Source organism: Nipponia nippon, unplaced genomic scaffold (genome assembly GCF_047370975.1).
Source record: "Nipponia nippon isolate SJK-2023a ecotype South Korea unplaced genomic scaffold, ASM4737097v1 scaffold_9, whole genome shotgun sequence".
In the NCBI taxonomy this organism is placed as follows: Eukaryota; Metazoa; Chordata; class Aves; order Pelecaniformes; family Threskiornithidae; genus Nipponia; species Nipponia nippon.
Window position 1 is genome coordinate 5,741,301 of NW_028262413.1, and position 25,535 is coordinate 5,766,835.

Genomic DNA, 25,535 nt, shown 5'->3' on the forward strand with positions numbered 1-25,535 from the left:
AGTTTTATCTTTCTCCCTCCTGAAAAATATTGGGTACCTTAGCAATAAAAAGGCCATTAGTGAATGTACAGGTCAGTTACATTCCAAGGGGCAATACAAACCACATTCATTTAGATAAAAATACACACATTTATATCAGACTGTCATATAAGTCTAAAATAAGATGCTTGTTGTGATGGTATGTATGCTGTAAAGAAGCAGCAAACCTTAGATATATAGTTATAATCATACCTAAAGAAGTTTAAAATTTATTTCAGTAAATAAATTTAAAACAACAAAAATATTTATATTCTACAGGTGAAAGTAGGTGAAACATTTTAAGAACAGGCACAACTGGGGTAAGGTAGTCTTAAAATTCTGTAAAATAATTTATTTCCTGGGAGAAGAAAGATAATTATTTGAGAGTTGGTGTAACTTTCAGACTTTTCAGTTACAGTGCTTCTTGGAAAATAAAAATAAAACAAGGGTCTGATGAAACTCTTTTCTGAAATAATTCAGACAATGGGAGTTAGAACATTAGAACTCTCACTAGTAAAACGACTTAAGAGTACTTGTGGTGAAACTCAACCTTTTCCTTTATGTTCTGTTATCAAAAAGCACAACCTATGTTAAACCTACAAAGGCAAGAAACATCTGCAGCACACATCTTGATTTTCAAAGATGCATTAAAAAATGTATTTAGGAGTTAATGTATTTTTATTATGTCTGTGCTTGAGTATTTATATCTAAGGGTCAGACATGTGATAGAAAAGTAATGAGACCATGTTGAGAAAAATGAGGTAGTCAACAGGAAAATCAACCTCATTTATAATAATATTCCTGTGATCAGCAGGTGCACAACTCTCCCAGCTATGGTCATTAACTGCATTCATTTCACACTTAACATCTACATTTGCAAACCATTTGAAAGTAAAATTACCTTCCAATTCAATTTTCAATTTTATTTTATATCTTCAACTTTGATTGACTATTCTCCTCACAATGGTAACTATAGTGAGATTGAAAGTAAATGGTGGCAACCACCCAAGAGTACAGATAAACTCATCTTCTCAGATTACCTATTCACTTGCTTCTGTATGTGTAATAATTTATAACCATTTGTTAATGTTCAATTCAAGGCTTAAAATGAACTTAGAAAAAATGATGCTGGACTGTTGAAGGGATGCTTCATTTATCAGGTTCACTTGTTCTTAAAATGAAAGTGTTTTTCTCCTTATAAATGCCTTAAACTGGGAGTTTACCAAACATGAAAGTAGGTATTTCATTGATGTTGCTAAGCAAAGAGCAACTCCCATACAATTTATTATTAATGGAAATCTCTTTGTATCCTGGTCAAAACCCAGACAGAATCCTCTGGTTAAGCTTAACTATTAGCATGTTAGTATATTAGTACTTAGCAATTGCAGTGCCATTTTCTCCATAAAAAGTATGTGCTTCAGAAACACTAGGTAGTATCAACGGCATCTCCTTTTTAAAGACAGAAAAACAAAGGAACAGGAATGGTCAGCAGATTTGCCATGCTTACAGATTCTTAAGTTTCCTTATTCAGGAGCAGTCTGTACTTCACACATGTTTTATTTTATGCACTAATTGTAAATTGGTCTCATAGGAGATACTACGTTATTGAACTGGTTGCCTGAGCATCTGAAATCCAGAGCACTGTATTCTGCCCTCATGCAAGCAGACTTAGTTTTGTTGAAAATCAATCAAATCTCTACAAAATAAGAGATCAAGAAGATTGATATGTCACCTAGCCCTAGGGAATAAGTTCTGAAGAACCAGCTTTATTTTTAGATACTGGAATTTTCTGTTGATTATCTTTTTCTGGGGAGAATTAAGGAAAAAACCACACCAAAGTCCTTTTAAACAGTATCCATAAAGAGGCAGTAATACAGGTGGCAGGTGCAAAAAGAGAATCATCAAATCTGGTTGCTACAATAGAAAAACTTCCCGAATATGAGCACAATTACAAAGAACTGGTGATCCCTGAGCTCTCCCTACAAGATATTGACATATTTGCAATCAGTTCTCCAACTGAAAGAATGACCTGGTATTTTCACTGTTCAAGAATAACTTGTTGTGAAAGTTTCATTACTCTTAGAACTTCACATGCTACAAAAATCATTCTGGAAGTGGCCATTAATATTCGTAACATATATTCTAGAGACTTCTAACAATATTTTAACATCCTGGGTTCTGAAGTGAGCTCATCTTTCTCTTATTTTCAAGTATTTAGTAAATTCTATTTTAAGACATGGTGGTATGTTCCTCTGGAGCATGGTTAACTGTGCCAAATTGTTTAGAAAACCATAATTCTAGAAAATAGTTTCTAAATTTGTTCAGTACAAGGTACTCTAATGAGTATTAATACGTGGAAAGTTTAGTGCCTACTTCTTTTCAAGTATCTAAACAAATTACACTTATAATGCAGTTATTTATGCCTGCAACTAATTCTGTTGGCTCTTTTCTTTAGTTTATTGGCTGTTATTCTTTCCACTTCATTTTTCTTTCTATGAATTTACAATGACAAAGAAAAGGTTATGTTCACACCTGGTATAATGTAACAGTTCTCTTAAGTACAGACATATTTCTCACATTTGAACCATTTATTCTAATTACTAAGAATTGCTAAGAAGTCTGCCCTTTAAAAAGACAAAACTAAGTTTTCTTGCTAATACTGGATCATGCATTTACTTTATTTGGCATATGAAAATCCTGACTAACTAACCCTACCAACCAACCAGGATTCAGTTTACTCCATATTACTTAAATTGATCCACCAACCAGAATATACATAATTAGTACTACTCTTCTCTCTAAAGTCCTAGAAGACAGTAATTTATTCTGTAATATCACCAGGACATCATCTAACACTATGATAAGATTTACTCTATTCATTTAATAGCATATCGTATAATAGGTTAAAAGAGACTCATTACCTAGTAAGGCAAAACTTAACAAAACAAAGCATCTCTCCCATCAATTCCAACAGATCCAAGATATATTTAAACAAAGATAAAGTGATACTGGTTAAAATAATTGCTTTCAGGGCATTCTGAAGCTTATGCAGAAATACTGCAACACAGAAAGATAGTATTCTTGATCTTGGACTGAAGTGACTATTGGAGAAAGGGGGAACTGTACAGACTGTACACAATGTTTCATCAGCCTACTAAGCTGAAGGTATTGCGATATACTAAATTAAGACTGCCTGTAACTGCACTTACAAAAAGGAATTACACTAGCTGTTAATTTGCAGACGCAACTGCAACACAAATCCTGTAACATCAGCCTCGGAGGATGCAACAGCCTGATGAAGGAAATATTCCTTTTCGTCACAGCTGTTGACTTCACTGTACAAACTGTACCTAATTTGAGCTTGGCAGACTGATGACTATGCTCTGGTCTGAGGGGAAAGCAATATGCTATTTCTGAAAGAAACTGAGAAATGTATTTTTGTTCATCATTCTGCTTTTCTGGTCTTTAAATAAATGGTAATGCTGGATAACCTGTCCATTAGCAGGCCCAAAGTGATCAGCCAAAAGGTGACTGACGCATGGAAAGACAAGAGGCCCTCTTCCTCCGCTCTCCCCTCTTTGCCAAAATGATCTCCACTTCCTCTACTATTCTTAATCACCTATTCAGCAGTTGTCCTCTGCTTTCATGCTTGTTCTGCCTTCCCACAATGAATCCTCCTGCCTTGGCTCCTGGTCTGCAGATACAAACTTGCTGAATACTACCTGGAAGACTTTATCATATCACCAGAAGGATGAACACTGGAAAATACTGGTTTAAGGCATTAAGTAGGACAATCAGACCTCATCCAGATTTAGGATGTTTTAAAAGAAGTCACAAGTTTCAAGACACACCATGGACAAATATTAATTGTAAATTTATTTTGAAAGTGTTTTGTTTTATTTTTTTTTATAGCTGAGTCAAGAACCTGAATTCAGGACCACTGTAAGTTACCTGGCCCAGAATCTGACTCAAACTGTCTACAATCAAGGCAAGCAAATTAAAAAACGAGATTTATTTAGACATGAACAGTCACATTAAGGCAAACACTAACTATCCTGGCTTCCAATCAACCAAAAGGATACTCTGAAGCATTGAATCAAGTAGATTTTCATACCACACTGGCAGTCTCCTTAAATCCTCAGTGTAATTACAGCTACAGGATATTCTGATTAGCCTACTTTCTTATTTTTTACCATGTCCTACTGAAGCATTAACTTGGCAGAAAGGTCATGGTTTGCTTTGCCACTGGAGTTTGAGGAGACGGTCCTCATAGTAACATTCAGAGAAGTGTGATCTCTATCTACGTTGTTGACAAATCAAAACTTCTCTTGCTCTCCTTCAAGCAGTTCAAACTTGTAGGCTGTTCAGAATCTAAGAGTTTATATATAGGTCAGAATTAGGTATCACGCTGGTCTTCCTGTTTGAACTCCAGCAGGATCTGATGGGTTTTATTTTTTTAACTTAAACTTTCTCACGAGATACTATAAGAGAGATTATAATCAAAATAACTGAAGATGACAACATTCAACTTTTTAGCCACCGGGATCTCCAGGTATGAGCAGTTTCCTCAGTGTTTCAGGGTGCTTATTCAGCCCCACCATCATAATTGCTTTCCTTCGCACCTTGGTACCTGTGTCCATTGACAAATTTTGAACCTACAGTTTTTAATAGAATTTTTTTTTTCCTTACAAAAATGAGAAACTTATTCTGACTTCTCCCCTTCAATAACTGAAGAAACAAGAAATAACCCTCTTGAGAATATTCTTGTTTTGAGGGGAAAAAAAAAAAAATCCAACAAAAGAGCCTTCTGCAAAAGACACATTAAACACCATCTATAGCCATTGAAAGAAAAGAGTTTCAATGTCTGAGAAGGTTCTGGGTGGAGCACATATTCAATTCCTCAGATAAAAGAAAATTTGGTACATATCTGTATCTGTACAACCAACACTAAAAACCACAAATGCCTTGATTGATAGCTTTCAAAACCACAACTGATTCACACTGTGCACAGAGAACGTACACAGTCAAATACTGAAAGAAACACTGCTGGAAAAGAAAGATCTACTACTACCCCTGAAATGGTAATCACACCTATGGACTCAAGAAGGGCAGAGAAAAGAACACTTTCATGAAAGTCCAGATAGTCTAAAGATGTACCGGAAAAGGATGAACTGATAATTAAACTGTTCAAGGGCACTCACAGAACAGAAGTTTTTAGGTAGTAGTTAGAGATATTGGTAATTATGGAGGAAAAAACCCCAAGTATATAGAATCATAGAATTGTTAAGGTTGGAAAAGATCCTTAAGATCATCGAGTCCAGCCGTTAACCTAACACTGCCAAGTCCATCACTATACCATGTCCTCGAGCACCACACCTATCCGTTCTTTAAATACCTCTAGGGATGGAGACTCAACCACTTCCCTGGGCAGCCTGTTCCAATGCTCGACCACCCTCTCGGTGAAGAAGTTTTTCCTAATGTCTAACCTAAACCTCCCCTGGCGCAGCTTGAGGCCGTTCCCTCTCGTCTTGTCTCTCATTACTAGGGAGAAGAGACCGACCCCCACCTGGCTACAGCCTCCTTTCAGGCAGTTGTAGAGAGCAATAAGGTCTCCCCTCAGCCTCCTCTTCTCCAGGCTAAACAACCCCAGCTCCCTCAGCCGCTCCTCATAAGACTTGTGCTCCAGACCCCTCACCAACTTCGTTGCCCTCCTCTGGCCATGCTCCAGCACCTCGATCTCCTTCTTGTTGTGAGGGGCCCAACACTGAACACAGCACTTGAGGTGCGGCCTCACCAATGCCCAGTAGAGGGGCACTATCACCTCCCTAGCCCTGCTGCGTCACACTATTCTTGATACAAGCCAGGATGCCATTGGCCCTCTTGGCCACCTGAGCACACTGCTGGCTCATGTTCAGGCGGCTGTCAACCAACACCCCCAGGTCCTTTTCCGCCAGGCAGCTCTCGTATACTTCTGAAGAAGTTCCGGGGTCAAGGAAAAAAAAGATTCCTTCAATAAGCAGAAAGTAAATATGGATGTGTGCAAGCTCTAGAATAGAAGATCAACAGTGGAAACAGTCATTCTCCATGCCTGCTGTTTTATACTGATTAATTGAACGAGCAATGAAATTATTAATATAAGACGACTTTGAACAGTTTTACAGCTGCAGAAGCAGTGAAAGTCATCAAATGTGAGAAATTAGAAATATCTTCAGAGTAAGGGTAAGAGATTTATCCTGACTATGGGGAAAGAAAGTACCTATCTTCTTTCAGACCAAGCACCTATCTTTTCAGACCAAGTGGCTAATCTAAGTAGTGACATAATTTTAAACAAGGAATGCACATTTTGTTATCAATTCTATAATAACTGCATGAATCCTTTTTTATATCTGGAAGCAGGACACCCTGTTCATGGGATATCTTTTCTGGGATATCTGTTTCCTAAATTACCACCCATGCTGTTTTGGTACTCTAGTGAAAGTGATAACTGGAAGAGTTATTAAAAAATGTTTACTTTCAAATATATGAGTTAATCTCCTTTGTAAGTTATGGAATTTAACATACCCTAATACTTTTAAGAATGCTTCTGTATTTCACTCCTTCACAAAAAGTTCAAGGAGCAAGCCTCATGCTACTAAACATCCAAATTTCAAGTAATCTCTCCAGCTAACTCTGTTCAATAAAGTTTACCTTCAGTCTCTATCTAAAATCTTCAAATACTGTCAGAAGTACACAGTAGAATTAGCATCTATGTCCTGCTTCTAATTTTAAAAGGTTGGTCTAAGTTTTGCAAGACTAACCAAGATTCACATTTTTATTGTTCTGCATTTGAAAACATGCTGGGTCTTTAGATTAACATGAATAATTTGTCGTATCTCTGTCAGCAAAGCTAAAACGATGACTAATTATGGTAGCATGTAATTCACATAAATTCAAGCTATTATGGTGTCTATGAATAAATTAGCTATGCATGTAAAATCTAGTATGTTCTGGTTATTAAAATTTGAAAGTAATAAACTTCTATTTACAGAAACAACTGTTTGAAAAAAGGAAATATGGTACAATAATCTATCTTCTACTGTACTGTTCACAAGCCTTGCAATAGAATTTCTTATCAACAAGTACAACTGCTTTAGGAATGTGGACATTATAAGCTTTTTCCCCCTGCAAATTCCTCTATACATAACTAGCTAAACTTTGACAGAAAACTTCTTAAACCTTATCAGGTATGTTCCAGAGTTTGAAACTCCACAGAGTTCCCATTTATTCAATAAATCAAGAGCATCTCTTTGTGTTATAAATCCACTAAGCTTCTATTTATGATCAAAAACATTACTCCTCAGAGTGAAAATAAGCTACAACTGTGGTTTCAGGCCATGCTAATTCTGAGATGTCATTCCAAAGAGTGTTAGGAAAATGCCAAATTCTCAAAAGCGAATGCCTACCAACTGTGTTTGATTATTCCCAAGCTTTCTGAAATTCTCCCTAGCAAAAAATAAATGTGAACAAAAAGCAAGCATCTGCCTTAATTCTGCTGAATTTCAACAGGTAAAAAAACCCAAAACCAAAGTAGGTTTAAAATACAAAGTCATAACTTTGAATTACCGACTAAGTCCTGTACATGGGGAGGAATAATCCGATGCGCTAGTACAGTCTGAGGGCTGAAGGCAGCTTTGTACAAAATGACCTGAGCGACCTGGTGAACAAGTTGACCATGAGCCAGCAAAGCATGTTTGCAGCAAAGAAGGCCAAGAGCATCCCGGACTGCATTAGGAAGAGCATTGCCAGCAGGTGCAGGGAGGTGATTCTTCCTCTCTACTCAGCCCTATTAAGACCACAGCGAGAGTGCTGGGTCCAGTTCTCAGCTCCGTGGTATTAGAGAGACATGGGCATACTGGTGCGAGTCCAGTGCAGGATAATGAAGATGATTAAGAGACTAGAGCATCCGACTTAGGAGGAGAGGTTGAGGGAGCTGGGATTGTTTAGCCTTGAGAAGGTTCAAGGGGGGGATCTCACTCATGTTTATAAATACCTGATGGGAAGGAGTAAAGATGACTGAGCCAGACTCTCCTCAGCAGCATCCAAAAAATGGATAAGAAGCAATGTGCACGAATTGAAATACAAGAGATTTTGTTTAAACATATGAAAAAATTTTTACTTGATTGAACACTGGAACAGGTTGCCCAGAGAGACGGTACAGTATCCATTCTTGCAGAGATTCAAAACCCAACTGCACAGAGTCTTGGGCAAGCTGCCCATCTCTGGAGGTCCTTCCCAACCTCAACTATGATCTGATTCTGTGAATAGTTGCAGTCCTTCCTTATATTTTTCCTGTCAGCACATAGTTGTGAGAAAAACTGAGAGGGACAGGGGGAATCTTAGTATCTTAATGAAACTACAAATAGCGGGAGAAAACAACTCTGGGAATAATTCCACTGACTAAAAAAATCACACCAGATACGAAGCCAAATAACTGTTATTTGATTAAAACAAAAATCCCCAGCATTTATTGCAATAGTCCTGAAGAGGCGTAAGTATCAAAAACCTTCAGGTGAGTTTATCTTTCTTGCCAAAGTGGGATAAATTTTGTACATCTACTTACCAGCTGGATAGTTTTTATTCTTTGGTACCACTGGCAAATTTCACTGCTACCTTCTTCCACGCTGCTACCCAGAATGAAGCAGTACTATAATGGGAACTGATCTCTACTCGGGATATTTTTATTAGCATCTGGACAAGACCCCTTTTCTTCCATCATAGCCCAGTTCTGTATCCAAACTATTTCTATCAAAGCTCACATTTGTAACAAGCACAGACTAATATTAAATTTGGGTTTTAAGACATTTCTTCTTGGATCTTAAAATACAGTAATATTTTATTTCTACCCAACAGTAAGCTGGAAAATTAGAGATAAGACTTAGTTGATGATAGATTTGCAAAGAACGCAAACAGATAACCTCTTAATGACAGGAAAGAAGATCTAAGAGTTTTGGATGGTGTTTGTAATCACTCCCAATTCTATTTCTTCTCAAACAACAAGATCGGAAATAGATGACAAAATCCTGCAAAGTGACAATAGAACAGAGAAAACATTTGGATATCTACTAAGCCATTTGTGCAGATGCAATCATCTAATTGATCTCCCAATTCATAATTGGATATACTAAATTAAAAACATTCTGTCCATGTTTCAAACGAAATGGCCATCAAGTACAAGGAAAGATGTACAAATACTGAAATAACATGACTCAAGTGAACTATCTGCCACAAGACCTGACAAATAACTTACTGAAAAAAGGAGAGTATTTAATTCCCACTACAGGACATAACTTTTAATACATCATTTCATATTTTTAAGTGAAAACCTTACTACTACATATGTTTTTTGAGGGCAGGTAACAGCCTTTCACCCTCACTTTCCTGCAAAAATGATTTTTAACTGAAACATAAATAAGGTTATAAAGCAGTCCATCTCTGACAAAATAACTGACTACAGTACATATTGTAAGATTAGTCTCTTTACCAGAAAAATAATTCTGTATTAATATAAATATTTCTAACATGTTGTGTGCTCCCCTCAGAATATAGCAAGTGCTGATGCCTTCTGGAGCTGGTGAAGGCTAGTGGCAAGCAAAGCTAGTCTAACTATGAACAGTGGGATACTAACTGAGCAAACCTGTTGATAAGCACTTTGCCAGCTGAGCCTTAAGAAAGGTTGAAACATTATGAAGAATAAAGAGATTTAGTTACCACTAAAGTAAATGAGCAACCATGCTGTGATCCTCAGCACACTCATGCTAGCAAGATGGTCCATTAAGTAGTGAGTAATTCTAGGAAGTGGCAACAAAGCAGAGTCCCATGGCACGTTAATATCGGGCACCAAGTTCTGGGCTACAGAAGCAGGAATCTCTGACTGAGAAGCAGCTATCACTGACGGTGTGTATTTTTGCTGGGCAGGTTTTCATGTCATAGAAGTGAGGGGATCTTATATGGTATCTCAAACCTCCCCAGCTTTACAAAGTATGCCACATGTGACTTATAGCTGTTTACTATCGAAAGATTTAAACAAGTAGTTTGAAGCACCATGAAGCTGGCCATCATTGAGACAGATGACATGACTTAAGAGCTGCAGTAATGGATCAGTGAGTACCATACCTGGTTCTGCCACTAACCTTGTTGGATCACTTTACAATTGAGTTTGAACACATTTTACTGTTACTATCTTCTGTCCTGTCTGGAGGCCTAAAGGCAAAACTGGGACACTTCTCTTTTTCCACCAAAAATGCTGCCTCCTTAAATTGGCCTCTATTCAGTGATAGTACAGATTTAATATTTGATGTATTATCCTATCAGCACACACTAGCCTGCATATCTATGAAAATGTACTTGATCAACCACCAGATTTTAAAATTTACTATAATTCCTATTTTTATCACTTCATACATTTAAAAGTATCATACAACAATGGGTTAGTTAACGCTTTATAATATACTTTCAAAATAAATTGATAAATATTACTCCCATAACTTGTATGAAAGAACTGGGGGGAAAAAAAAGACTGAGCAACCTACAGGGACTCATACAAGACCACGTAATATTTCAGTACATAACCACTGGCATTACAGTATTTTAAGAATGAATGTTCGTGTGCTTGACAATGCTAAGCAGAAGTGCTAGCACCTGCACATGTCCATATACTGGGAATTAAACCAAGAATGCCAAGACAAACCAGATGCTGTTTTCTTTTACACACAAATATTTTTTCAAACATTGAGTTACTTTTGCTTTTTCAGAAAGGTAGCAAAATCCATAATACTGAAGATTTAACAACTGGCTATACAGTTTACAACAGATGGCTATATTCAGTGTTACTAACAGCTTTGCTATTATTTGCTTCAAAAAGGCTGCATAAATTACATGCTCTCTACCTTAGTTGTGATTTTATTATGCTTTACCAAATTTTTCACCCACAATCTATTTTACACATTTTTAGGCCGATCAATACATTGATCATTAATGTGGTGATACTCAACTAATCATGGCGCCTAACAAAGTATCTAGCATTCTACTTAAATTTCTTCCAAACAAAGGCAAAACAGCTAATATAAACAGTTGTTTGCACATTCGGTATTTATGACAGGAATCCTGCACGACTGGTTGATAGCAGCAAGTTAGAAGGTTTGGCTCAGCTGATGCCAGCAGTGATGGATGACCTTGAAGAAATTCTTGTTTGCTGATCATATCGATCACTGAACAGAATGCAAAAGAGAGGATGAGGCTCAAACTAAATGCATACTTCCATCTCTATGCAGAATGGGAGAGGAAGAAATGTACCATAAAGCATCATGTGCAGCTATTATAAAACTTGCCCAAGTGCTTTTTACATAAAGTAAATTTGATGGCTTGGTATGCTATCAATTTTCACTTGAAGCTACTCAAAGATTCAGTAGTAAGTAGTCAGATTATGTAAGAAACCATCTTCGAACATTAAACTCCAGGAAGCACCAGCACAATCAATATTCTGTCCACAAACAAGCAAGAGATTCCTTTCAAAACATCTGAAATGAAAAGAACTGAATGGCAGTCATGTGAAGCAAGAAGGACTTGTCTTCATTATTTACTGGATTATCATGAGTCTGCTAGGATAAAATACACTGTCTATTTTGCCAATCTTGAAGGAGTTTATAGGTACATCAATAAGTTACAGTTGATTTCTAATACAAAACTTAGTACTACATTTATTTTTAAGAAGTTTTATTAACTTCTGCATACAGTTACACTAAGTGGGGAACAAACGAGATTGTACTTTTTAGGCATATACACCTTTAAGCAGCTCCAGTTACTTTGAATGCATTGGTGAACTTATGTAATTATCAGAATAAGCACAATTTGTTATAAGTAATTAAGTAATGAAACAGTTACACTGAATGAAACATCTATTCTTTCATAAAAAGTATATGGAAATGTATTAAGTCAGATTACTTCATCCACATAGACACTGAAATCACTGCACGTAAGAGGAGAGAGAATTAGGATTTGTATCAGGCTCTCCGATAATACTAATTTAGAATCAGGAAAGCTGACAAAAAGAGAAAAAGAAAGAAGTGAAAAATAACAGTTATAGCTATTTAAATAGATAGTAAATTTATATAGTAAATAAAGTAATATGTTTACATAAACTATATATATAGCAAACAAAATACATGTATTGATAGAAGTACATAAGAATATCATAATAGTAAATATATATATTGTTATAAGAGGGACATTCCCACCATTACTATGGGAAGTAGCGAGAAAAGATGAAGAAAAAGTCCGGATATGAGCTGGAAAGAAAGGACAAAGAGAGGTGGGAGAGGTGGTAGAAAATTAGAGCTCTCTCAGTTATCAACAACAAGTGATGAAAAACTAACATGAGTAGAAGAAAAATGGAGAAGAGATTCTTGTTAAGAGATATAGATGGGTGGCAAGTACCCCAAAGAACCAAATTCAATACGGCACTATAGAAAATCTGAATTTCTGTACCTGTCTAAGTCTCTGCCATCTGTCTACAGAATGCCTATGAGAAGGAAATCTATGTACTTGGTTTCTGTTCACTGCATGACATATCCTGTTTGTTTTGTCCCTTTTGTTACACACTTTTAGAAGTAATGCAGCAATTAAAACTATAGGAGCAGAAAGTGTAACCAGAACTACACTCAGGAAATTCATCAAAGAACAGAAAAGTCAGTGTGATTTGACACATAGAAGCTCTTTGTGTTGCAGGGGAAAAAAAAAAAAAAAAAAAGGGTAGCATTAAAGTAATGTACGTTATGTTAAGAGATACCTTATTATTATCTAAGCAAAAAAATTATTCAAAATGAGCTAAGAAATAAGAACTACCTTGAAAGGAAAACATAACAGAAAACGTATAAAGGCTGTGGTAGGAAGAGAAATTCAAAAGAAAGGGAAGTTGCTTGAAAACCTGCAGTTTTCTGGTCTATTCCACAATTACCAGCTTTCCTGCCAACAGTTTCTCACTTTTAAATTAGTAAAATGTTAGTGTTTTCTGTACTAAGATCTTGATGCATAGAGTCAAAGTGGTCTTTAAAACACGTATTTTGAGCCCAGCATTCTCTCTCAAATTTCCATGCTCCATGGAGAAGCAAAAATATTCTCTGGTGAAGATCTGTGCTAAATAAGCTAATTTATCCTCTGAAGATTTTCTCAATGTTCAGATTCTAAAATCATGTTAGAAATTAAGCATGCCACAGAGGAATGTATAATGTTACCAACATGATGGAGGTTATAAATGCCCACTAACTCACAAGCCACTAAAATACCTGCATAGATTGTTATAAAACCACTGAGGAATTTTAATAAATATGACTCAATTCACACTAGCATATTCTTTGTTAAAATAACAAAATATTCCAAGATGACTCTACTTACGTGAAGGCACAGCAGATAACAGAATTACCCAGCAACATAAAACACCACACCATCCTAATTTCATGAAATAGATTATTCACATTATAATGAACACTGTTTCTCTACTACAGTATAGCTGGAATGATATTTTCTCAGCATCTCATTTTGTCCTCTTTGACTTAAACCTACAAGAGTTGTTTCCCCTTACTCCAGACACAAGAGACTTCAGACAATCAAGAAAAGCTGACACATATGGATGCAGATGAATGCAAAGTTACAGAAAGAGAAACAAAAATAAAATTCTGCATTGACTTTACTCAGTTTAATTGTGTATTGTTCAACTCATCTTTTCTTGCAGGGTTTCTAATGGCATAATATTTCTTTTGATAATCCAAATCTTAGGTGTTCTACTGGCTACAAAGCTGAGTGGGTTGTGCTGGTTATAAACAGCTGGTGCCACTAGGGGGGAAATGTTGTCCAAAGAATGATGATTGCCCAAGTTTAAAACTCTATTAAATCATTCCACATTGAACTAATGAAAAAAAGTCTGTTTCAGCTGTACCTCTCTTTCCTTACGGTATGGACATAATTATACCAATTAAGCACTCCATTTGTTGTTCTAGCTTTTTACCATTTGTTCAGTTGGTTTTTTCTCCCCCAATTATTACAGTATATATTTCTTTTTGCCCTGAACCAAAGGGCCCTAGAACAGTTATTTATAAATATCTCTTATGAATTTCCAGGAGACCCTCATGAGCCAGTATTTTCATGTTTGACAAATTCAGTCTCATTTCTTCACATTTTTCACCATCTTCATTCATGATTTTTAGAGTTTGTTCTGTCTTCAGAGGAATGTCAGTATTTAAAACATCCAAGAAATAATGATCTCATTAGCTTAATTACTTCTTATTGACTTGATAAGTCACCATGCTTTAATGCAAAATCTGCCACCACAATTAATGGCTGCAATCAGGCATTCACTTTACATTAAGTATTCAAGGAAATTTTATGCCTCTTACAGTAACTCAGTGGAGAAGTCTTGTCCCAATGGCATAAAAATCTGAAGTGTCAGAAATCGCTGGATGAGTCCCACTAGAAACAGGAAAAAAAACTAAATACATGCTGTGTGCGTGCAGATTCACATTTCACAATCAAGCATTTCAATTTTGTACCATACAGCTATGCTCCTGCAACACGATTTCCCAAGGTTCACACAACATATGAACACAAGAAAAAACTGAAGAAAACCAATTCAAACTGCAATAAAAGTGTTGTTTTAGAAGTCCCATCTGTGGCTTTGATGGAATTCTCATGAAAATAAAAGGAACCTTTTTTTTTGCTTACAACTCTACATTGTGTTCCAAGAGCATGTAGACACCAAATATCCCATAGGAATTATAAAATAAAGTAATATTTTCCTATCAATATTATCTTATAGTTATATGAAACTTGCACTCACATTTGTGACAATGTACACCTTATTAAACAACTTCAAAAAACCCTTGGGTAAAAATGCAATCCAGATCATGGCAACAATGCTCAGTGGAGGCTTCTGATTTTTAGAATAATAGCAAAGGAGCTTAACTGAGGGAACAAACTCAAGAAATCATTCAGGATTCAAGTAGCTCCCTATCAAGGGAAAAAAGTACAAAGCTGTCTGAATTGAATTGTATGTTGTTTTCTTAGTTATTCTATCAGGGAGGGTATGGCTGCTCTTCAATGACTTAACAAGACTCAACAGCAACATTAGCTCGTCTTCTAAAGAATGTCAATTCAGAACGTCTTTCTTTTGTAGGTCAAATGACACTTTAAAATTTCAAATTATATTTGTATATATGATGTCTTTCATTTTGGAAGGGTATTCAAAGATTACAGTACAACTGTGAGATTGTATACTTGACATAAATGAAATACTTGAGGTACCTACACCTTGAGAGAGTAGGAACCAGGGACAGAGGGAGGCAGAATGGTAAATGGATGGAAATTTAACTGTAGTACTGCAGCACTAGCTAAAGTAAATTTAAACCCAAACTATTCTTAGCAGCGATAATCTACACTATTAATTCTCAATCCTCATTTTAGGCTGTAATAGCTTATTGTAACATTGGCAATAAAGAAATTAAAGTTGGATTTCTCAGAAAAATACAGTAGACTAATATTTATTATACTGAAGATAATAGTAAACTTCTTTTATAAAAGATCAGATTCTCTTCAAGGCCTTAGTGCATGACCAGACTACACAATTTCTTATTTATTTTTTGTATTTGTTTGGAAAAACTAACTTGTAATTATATACCCTGCATGAGAAGTATACTAGAGGATTCCTGTTTCATTTGACTAAAATCACCATCTCAATTTTTCTTCAGAAGCAAGCACTTAATTCTAATCCAGCTCAATTCATTACTACAAGCCTTACAAGGTACAATACCCTGCAGTGGAGTTTAAGGCATAAATTATGATGATTGCTGTATGCCCCAAGAAACACAGACTGCTTTGACTCTGGTTTATTCTGGTGCAAGTAATAGACAACCTGGGGAAACACTCCATACTACCCAAAGACTGCTTACATAAACACAGTTGAAATTTGGGTATAATTTCCTTGTACTGCTAGTGCTTATTTGATACATAAAAGTAAAAAAACTTTAAGAAGTAAAACGAGGAAGGGGACAGGAACCTATTTCACATTCTGTAAGGCCCATAGAATTATTGACTTTAGTGAGTGCTGAAGGGAGTCAGGAGTTATTTGCCAGACGTTGGTCTGGAGCAGGATCAGGTACAGAAGTGAACCTAGCAGCACTAGGACAACATGTATCAACAAGGATCTTCACTATAGCACTTACTTTAATATGGCATTTCTACACCTTTTACTTATTTGTAACTGACCTGCTAAAAAGCCAATGTAAAACCACTTTGCTAATGCTGAATTATACTCAAAGAAGGGGAGAATAATATAAGTTTTACATTCCAATATAAGACTGATTTAATAATCAGAACAACATCACAGACATTTAATTCTTTGATACTTACAAGTTTGTCTAGTTTCCTTTGGTAGCTGCATTTTGTTGATTTGACTGCTTCCTTCAAGTACAAAAACAAAGCCTTTTACTTCTTTATCATATTCCTACAAAAAGGAACAATAAACAAACATAAGCATCCTGATAGATTTCTTCTCCTCACAACCAACCATGCTACTAACATGCAAAACTACTATTTTTTAAAAAAACCACAAATGGCAGACAGCACTGCAAGTATGACAGTAGTTCAAATATGATGGTAATAATATAATCCATATAAATACTTACTTTATTTGCATGATTTATGAACAAATAATGCTGACAAACAGGTCTCATGATCCAATGGGCCCAATTCAATCCATTAGTTTTCAGAATAGCAAAATGACTTTCTAAATATTTAAACTATAAAATTATACTGCGACCAACCTAGTCTGCAAGCAGGCATAAAGAACTCATTTAAGTAGTCATTTAGTCTGTCATAATGACAGAACTGCAAGTGACAACTCTGCTGTCAGGTCAAAGCCCTCATTACCTTCTAATTTTAAGCTTCATTCACATTTTTCTGTTTTATACTCTAGGTTTTATAAGTTTCTTTAAAAACTTACTTTCCATATAGCTGAGGGATTGCCAAAAATCTTCCATTTTGCTCCTGGGTTCTTGCCTTGAGCACTGAATATTTCAACAAATGGGCCACCCTGTGATAAAATGGTTTAAGGATACATCATCCAACCACATGTTCAGCATTCAATCAATGGTCAAGATGAGTACATAAGAACAATCCCTCCCACATCAGGCTATTACCACAGTCAGCATTACTGATCAGTCAGACAGCAGAATATTAATAACAGCTTCGAGACTACTACAGTAGAGCAGTCCATATAGACAATATTTGGCTTTACTAGAGGATCAGGACATAAAATTGAAGGAATACCATGGAATACTTTAAATTATTTTATTTATGATGTCATTCTCTAAAAAATAAAATTTTAGAAATTCCAAAAACATGCAGGAAATTAGTAATTTATGTTTGAATATGGTTTATTTCTACAACTCACCAAATGAAGTAAGTTTTAAAACATACTGCTAAAAAACCCCAAAACTGTTGCAGATTGGATGTTTTGTCCGATTTCCTAAGGAAATGAAGTTTACACAATCTGTCTACATATATGAATATGTTTGGCTCTGCCTACATATGTGAGTATGTCAAAGACATTTCCCAGTAACTTTTCTACTAGTTACCAAATTCCAGCCTGATTTGACCAAACAGTCTGGGAAACTCAAAAATTTGCTATCTTTTCTGGGCCAACTTAAGTGGCCTCGTAGTAGCTCTGATCCTACCAGTATCACCATAAAAAGGTAAGGGCTGTACTCATGCTGCAGCCTTCATGAGGCATCAGAGAATTAATACTGAAAAAAGATTATAAATGCCCCTGCCAGGTGAAAACTCCTCACGCAGAACATGTGCCCTATTAGATATCAAAGAATCTAACCATAGGCTCTTGGGGAGGCAGGCTTTATCACCTCTGCTTAGGGAATTATTTGCTTCAATATTTTTCCCATTTGATGTCACATTTTTTGTGACATCTGATGTACTCAGCCTATAGTTTGATAAACATTTTTTCAGCAGCATGGTTGACCTAATCAATCATTACAACTCTGCTGCTCCCTTCTCATTCCTAGTTGCCTGCACTCCCCAATTCTCTTTATGCTCAGCTGCCCAAACAATTGTACACAAGTCAGAATGAGCAAGAGGGGCGAGCAGTCTTGCTAGCAAAATAAATGCTCTTCAAATTACGCTTTCAGAGAACATCAATGCTGCACCATATAGGAATTAGGTATTTTCCTCTGCCCACCCACACCTGGCTAACCCCAGTGACTAGACTTACTAAGGTCTAAGGAAATTCAAAATGGCATTCCATAAACTGCACTCATAAAATACTTTTTAAATTTATAATGGATAAAAAAATAAAAAATATGGCATACTACCAATTTGAAAAAGTTATCTGACATATTAAGGACTACAGGATCAAGCTCTGAGAAAGTTAAAGAAGATTCTTAATTGCCAAGTACTGCTTGTAGCAAATCTTAACAAACAAGGCGCTTTTTGTCCCATATTTACAAATACATTTTGTAAATACTGCAGCCCTTGAGTAGGCCCTAATTTGAGGTTAAACTAACTGAACAGGACATAGAAAACTACCCGAAATGACATGAGAATATGCTGAACAAACACTGATGCGAGAAGCTGACAAAAGTTCCTTGGTGCTGTGGAGGATGGCTGGATCTCATGGGTGGCCAAGGAGGAGTTAAGCAAGAAACTGTCAAACTCCACAATCAATTGGAGGGGAGTACAAGGCATCTTTTGGGGAGCACAACCCTGCAAAGCCAACAGCACCTAGGCAACAGTATCAGAAATACCATATAAAGCTCAGATAGCCTAGGTAACAGCATCAGAAATACCAATTTCAGGTACAGATGTAGCACATCTGGCACCAGTGGGGGAAAAAGTAATTAGGGGTGGGTTGCTCTCTCCAGAAGGGACTGGTGCAGAGAAAGGGAGGCAAAGTGTGGTGAAAAGGGAGGCCAGGAAACAGTAAAAGGGATAATAAGGTTTGCAAATGATGTGACTAGTGCTGTCACAACCCGGTGCTGGACCAAGAGAATAAACCTACCCCCCTTTTCTGACTATACCTTAAGAGTTGGGCTGCTTCCATGGCTGGGTGGGAGCAGATGGTGTGCCTTCCCTTTCGGGCTAGACAAAAAACCATTGGTAACACCATGCTGGTGTCCATTCTAGACCTGACAGCATCAGCAACTACCCACTATTTCATAACATTTCTATAAAAATACTGAATAATGAAACATTCCAAAACATTTTTGTATCTGGACTTTTTGCCCCCCAGAATAAGCCATTTTAATTGAGTTCTCTCAGAGGTGAAATGAAAGAGGGTAAAAAATAAAATTATTTCTGTTTTACCTGATACTGATTTTTGAACATTTTCCAGCTTTCACAGGCAAAAAATAATTTCAGCTCCTCAATCAGTAAAGACACTTAAAGACTATGCTGAAAAAAAAAAACAAACAAAAAACTTTATATAGGATTTGATATGAAAAAATCCTATAATGAAACCCCGACCACATTTTAAAAGATACGAATACTACTATGAAATACTTTTCATGAGTACAGAATGTATATCAACTGCATCAGAGTGCTACCACAAAGGAATTAAGATCAAAAAATACTAATATTGATGCTGTCTTGGAAAACATTCTTTTCAGGCACCAAGTACTCAGGGCTGCCTTTCCTCACATTGCAAGTAAAACTAGTAATTTTATGTCAGCCCTTATTTTTAACAATGAAGGCTTTTTCATGCTTTAAAAATGCTTGAAAATCATCTTTAATACACATTTTTTTATTATTCTTTTTTATCGAGTGCCCATTGGAAAACATTAAACTCCATTAAAGAGGAGCTTAACATTTAATATAGAAAAAGAGAAACATACGGAACAGCTGCAACAGAAACTACTCCATCTAGAGAGATTAGGCAGAGACTTCTGAGACAATTTATCTTTCACATTCAGCATTCTTTGAGGATGCTTAGTCTAAGACTCAAACCAAGCACTTCAGTTATTTCAGGGCTGCTAAAGTCAATGTGAATTAAGAGATGTCTGCAGTTGGAGAATCAAACAGTAGGAAGTGAAGGGACTGATACTGGAAGCTTCCCACATCCCTCTTTAAGCATGCTGAGCATCTGCAATTTCACCTGAAGTCAACAGAAAGTGAAGGGACCCTGAACATAAAAGGCAGCTGTCAGTCTCCAAAGACAGGTAGAACCAGTCACCAGAGACAACATGCACCTTCACTGGGGAAACTGGAAGGGCTCATCAACTCACAGAAAAATGAGAGACAGTCTTGTGAAAGGATTTATTTAATATACTTTGTTTATGTTCATTGCTTCAGTTCAGGCACAGACCACTTAAAGAAAGACATTATTTTTAATTACTGGAATTTTTTTGAGCATGAAACCATTTTCTTAACAGATAAAAACAATATGCTGACCAGGAGAATACAAGTATAGCTTCTCATAAAGAACAGTTTAGCTCCCACAACCAGAAAGTGACAGAAAGTTTAAAAAAATTTTATAAAAAGATGTATGACTGCAAATGAACTAGAAACTCATATGCATGAGTTCATTAACAATGAAGGATTTAAGGGATTAGAGCAGGATTCTATTTTAAAAAGTATATCATCATTCATTTAGGAAAACATGATGAAATCTGTTGATGTTTAACTGCAATTATTTTAATAAGCAACAATTATTTTATGTCTTAAAGTTGTCTGTAAATGAAATAAAAATTGAAAAAAAAAAAAATCAGATATTAGAAATTTATCCCATGCTGCTGCCAGAAACATTAGTTCATTTTAAACTTTTTGATTGTAAGGAAAATGAAATTTAGAAACCATAGCATTTGTAACAGGCCTATCAAAAAACGTAATTAGTATTTTGATTGTGTTACTTTAATACTGCCACTGCACATCTAACACACCACTTGCATTATCCTGCATTTTAGACCATTTTCTATACAAATTTCCCACTTGTTCAGTTGGCATAATTGTTTATTTAAGAATGACAACATTAATAGCTATATCGAGCTATTCTAAATTATGAACTAGACATTTTAGAAATGCCTTTTAAAGAACGCACTTCTAAAGCCAGTGTATTATTTCTTCCTTCTGTATATATCCACTTTACATACAGAGCAATCGTTTTGGAAATCACTGTTCGTTCACTTTTTTGTCTGCAGCTCTATCTTTGCTATTATCCACAGGCTTTAAACAAGCCAGAACTACTCAAAATTGCATGATTCATGTCTTAGCGAGAAGTAATGGCACCACGGAACTAATCTCAGAGGGACCTACTGTTTTGATTCACTTTGCCAGAACTAAATGTAAAGGACCAGTAGTGAAAGAGGGGAAGAAGTCATGCCCTCCTACGGCACATATTTAGAGTAATACAGTCATTGTAACTCGCATGGTGAGGCACTTGCCCTTCTAGGACTAAGGATTTTACCATCCCCCCAGTTTTTATTTATTATTAAGTAAAGGAGGTACAAAGGAAGACACTGCTTTTTCCTTAGAGCAAAGCCTTTTCACTTACTTTTGCTTTAAAAAATCTACTACGCTGCTGTAGTCAGAATTACACATAAGACAGAAAGTAATACTTTGTTTTCTTCAGTGTTTTCTCAAAGTATACCTGGCTTATCATAAGAGACACTCCGCTGACGGCACATCGCACAGGGTTCTGAAGGAAGATGCAAAGAGCTCTATATACAGTGCGAAGCAAGTGGAAGCCATATTGATATATTAACTTGGGTTCAATACTGTGCTAATACACTTTGCCTCTCAGCAGTGCTTATTAGCTTTGGCTTGACATCACTAATTTATCTCCACACTGTATTGTATGGAAATAGTTCTCAGTTGGCTCCGAGCACAGAAAGAACATACATGCACTGGTAAAACACCATGAAGACACACACTTCTATCACACAAAAATCTTCTGGTACTAATTAATTCTTAAATTTAAGTGGAGAAAGCATATCTCTGAACTGAAAAGTTCTCATGCAAACAACATACTTAAGACAGAAAAGATGATCAAATAATTAAAGACTTTCATAATGGATCACAGAAAGGGTAGAAAAATATATGAAGAGAGAACATCTAGGAAGCATATGGTAGTCAAAAGAAATACAAGAAACTGTGGTGTGATGAACACTTACTGAAGGACTAGAAATCTCATACTACCACTAGAAATCTTCAAATTTCAAATTGTCAAATAAAGTTCACTCTTATGATACGGCTTAAAATTTGTCACAGAGTTGGTTTTTTTTAAACTGACATACACATGGGCAAGCCAGGTTATTTATTAATTTGCAGAACATATTTTATACAGACTCAGAAAACTGATGATCCTTGTAACTATCAGATTCATAACAAGATGGCTCTTCCTAACTTTACTGAAAGGTAAACTAGACCCAAAGTTTGTAAGCATTTGTGTTCGGACAACTCATTCACATGAATGATTACCGTAAACACATCAGTGAAATGTCAGTTTGTTTTTCATAAAGGCAAAAAATACTGCAAGTGACACTGCAATACATTGTCGCTCATATATTCCTTACTTGTAACCTCCCAATTTCTATTAAGTTACTAAAAATGAAGACTAGAAATTACCTTTACTATTAAGATTGGTAGCTCCTAAAAACATTAAGTGAATGATATATTTGTCATGTAATTACTGAGATAATATTAAGAGGTGCTTTCATTATGCATCAAGTATCATTGTCTGTAGTTACAGTAACCTATGCTTAAAAACAAGAGAGAGAACAGTCTGGAAAATTGATAGTTGCAATATTTTTCCCCTTTTCATCTTTCCTCCTCTTAGCCTCTACAGACATTCTAAAGATCAAAAGTGCTTAAAATCCAGAGGGGCTATTTTAGAAAAATCAACAGCATCTTGAAATATAAATCCTCAATTTTTTTGCATACTTGTCAAATAAATAGGTATTTTATGACATCTTTATAGAATGCCATAAAGTAGCAGTTCTCTCATTTTTCAGTCACAGATCAAACTTTTATTTCTTTTATTTCTTTTATTGCCCTGAACCATGTACTTTAGTACATCTGTCCAACTGGAAATACAGGCTTAAAGTGTCAGTCAATGACAAACCATCAAGAATGTAGTTCGCAAAGTTAAGTGACAATGAAAGATATTTATCTTTGGAAAAATAGATTCCTATCAGGATTTACCTTGTGAGGTCTTGATTTGTGCACTGACTTTGATCATTAGTTTCACAATGTTTCCCACACCGAAAGTAAAGTAGCAGCAGTCCAAAGGGCCCTCTAATCCTTCCATTCACACAAATGACTTAGAACCCTGCAAAAATATCTCCATCCTAGGACATCTTCCTATGTATATATTTTTCTTCAAACTAGAATGTTTCACATTCAAGTATTTCAATAATATTTATGTTTACGTAGCCCCATGAAACAAACAATTTGTCCCTAGTAAGTTACAAGCAAAAGAGTATTTCACAAACACTAAATGCAAACAAACATTCAGGTTTCTTTAAATTACTTAATGCTGTTCTAACCCCAAGGGAGACAGGGATGGACAGACTCACACAGTCCTAAAAACCTTCATAGTCGTTGTTAGTCCCTTGACTCAAAAGCGTGAGCACATTTTTCTGATCAATATCCCAGTGTTGAAAAAGCTGTGTTTATTTAAGATTTTCTATTCCAAAGTCAAAAGTGTGAAGCAAAATAAAGTGAATTTGCACCTACTACTAATTTGCATTGAAAAATGACACAAACACACTATTTTTGGCAGGGAACATAGGCTTAGACCCAAGACTGTTAATACATATAACTCACCATCATGGGCGCAAAGCCAGTGCTGATTTATGGTAGGCTGGGACACACCAGAGAAAGCAGTTCATCACTGATGAAGGGTTTTAGTATCTTCTAGACAAATGAATTCCACATATTGAATATTTAAAGCTGGGTTTGTAACACTGCTATATATTTTCTCAAAATACAAGTTAATATAATAAATGGGTAGAAAGACCATTAATAAACTATACCAAGACTATCGGTGTTCCTATGTGAAAAGTGGCACAGTCAGCCTTCATATACAACTCGCAGAATTAAGAAAAAAAATTAAAATCAAGCTTTTCACGTTTATAAAAATGTCACCATAAAACGTTTTGACACAATGCTCATGATTCAAGCACCAGCAGCCCCGTTTCCCTGCACCACAACAGCGGCAAGGCCGCGTCCCCCAGCGCCGGGCCGGCTCCCCCGCCCCTCCGCCGCCGCCGCCGGGGCTGGCCCGGCCGCCGGGGCCCTCCCGCGCCGCCACGTCCCCACCGCTCGCCACAGAGGAGCGGGGCCGCTCAGCCCGGGGAGCGCAGGCCCCCGCCGGGTCTCACCTGGGCGAGGGTGGCTGGGGACGAGGCCGCACCTACGGAGGGGGCGGGCCCGGAGCTCGCCGTGAGGCGGGGGGGAGAGGCAGTGCGGGAACCGTTTAAAATGGCGGCGCACGGGGCGTGGCTCGGTCTCTCGATCATGGCGGGCGGCGGTACCTGCGTGTAGCCGCGCCTTCGTCCGTCAATTCGGCTTCCATCCTCGGCGGCTCCTCAGAAGATGACGGGAGTAGTGGTCTCCCGGCGGTGGCCCGGCTGCCCGCCGGCCTCCCTGGCTCTCACTAAGTGAATAAAGCCCGGCCAAACCTAGCAGAAGGCTGTGATGGCTCCCTCCCAGGGTGTCCCTCAGGGCACCCGAGGCAGACGGTGGCCATGTGAATGGGGCTCTGTCACCCAGGGCCTCTGGAGGTGTTTCAAGAGCAAATGTTGCTGAGAACTCGACTCCCGAAACATGTTTGCCATTTGCTCTTTAAGGCTTCATTGTGTAAAGTGGGGTTTTTTTTGAGAAGGATGTAGGAAGCTACAAGCCAGAGCAGCCACATCAAAGTCCTTGGCTTTTAGGGAATTAGAATGGACTTGCAGACCTGACATTTTTCTCTAAAAGAAGGAAATGAGAAGGACAGCCCCATTAGTTTAACATCACTGTCAAGAATAAGCAAACACCTCCTGATGCTTCAAAAACCTTTGGGAAGAAGGTCACGGGGAACCAATTTGATCCATGTTTTTATAATGAGATATTAGTCAAAGAAGATCTTTCCTTGAAGTGACTGGTTTTTTTGATCACAGTATTTCTTCGCAAAACTTGGTGGCTTTTTCACAATAACGTAATGGCATACCATTTTCTTCATCAAAGTGCGTCTTAAAGTATCTGCAAAGAGCAATTATTAAGAACCCTGTAACCCATCACGGCTTGGTGAAATACATGAACTGAAAGTGCTGAGCCATCGGTGGGTCCTGCCGTGTCTCAGCCCACCATCACCCTGTTCACCTTCCTTGCTTTTGCTCCTGAAAGGTACTGTCCTGGTTTTGCCAAGGAAAGGAATGAGTTAAATCAATTACAAGATTTATTTAGCTTTCTCATTTTACCTTGGGATTTTCAAAGAAATCCCATCC

The 25,535-nt window shown here is 36.9% G+C and overlaps 1 protein-coding gene across 2 annotated transcripts in view; it reads right to left on the reverse strand.

The window, feature by feature from the left end:
- The window catches only part of CFAP20DC (CFAP20 domain containing), an 88,257-nt gene extending 63,743 nt beyond the window's left edge, over window positions 1-24,514 (reverse strand). For both annotated transcript variants that reach the window (XM_087743253.1, XM_087743252.1), the window contains exons 1-6: window positions 24,429-24,514; window positions 23,872-23,961; window positions 19,417-19,503; window positions 17,045-17,134; window positions 16,453-16,546; window positions 14,445-14,517 (exon numbers count right to left, since the gene is read on the reverse strand). In XM_087743253.1, coding sequence (XP_087599379.1) covers window positions 14,445-14,517; window positions 16,453-16,546; window positions 17,045-17,134; window positions 19,417-19,437 — 278 coding nt within the window. In that variant the 5' untranslated portion in view covers window positions 19,438-19,503; window positions 23,872-23,961; window positions 24,429-24,514. The remainder of the gene's footprint in view (window positions 1-14,444; window positions 14,518-16,452; window positions 16,547-17,044; window positions 17,135-19,416; window positions 19,504-23,871; window positions 23,962-24,428) is intronic.
- Between the last annotated feature and the right edge of the window lie 1,021 nt (window positions 24,515-25,535).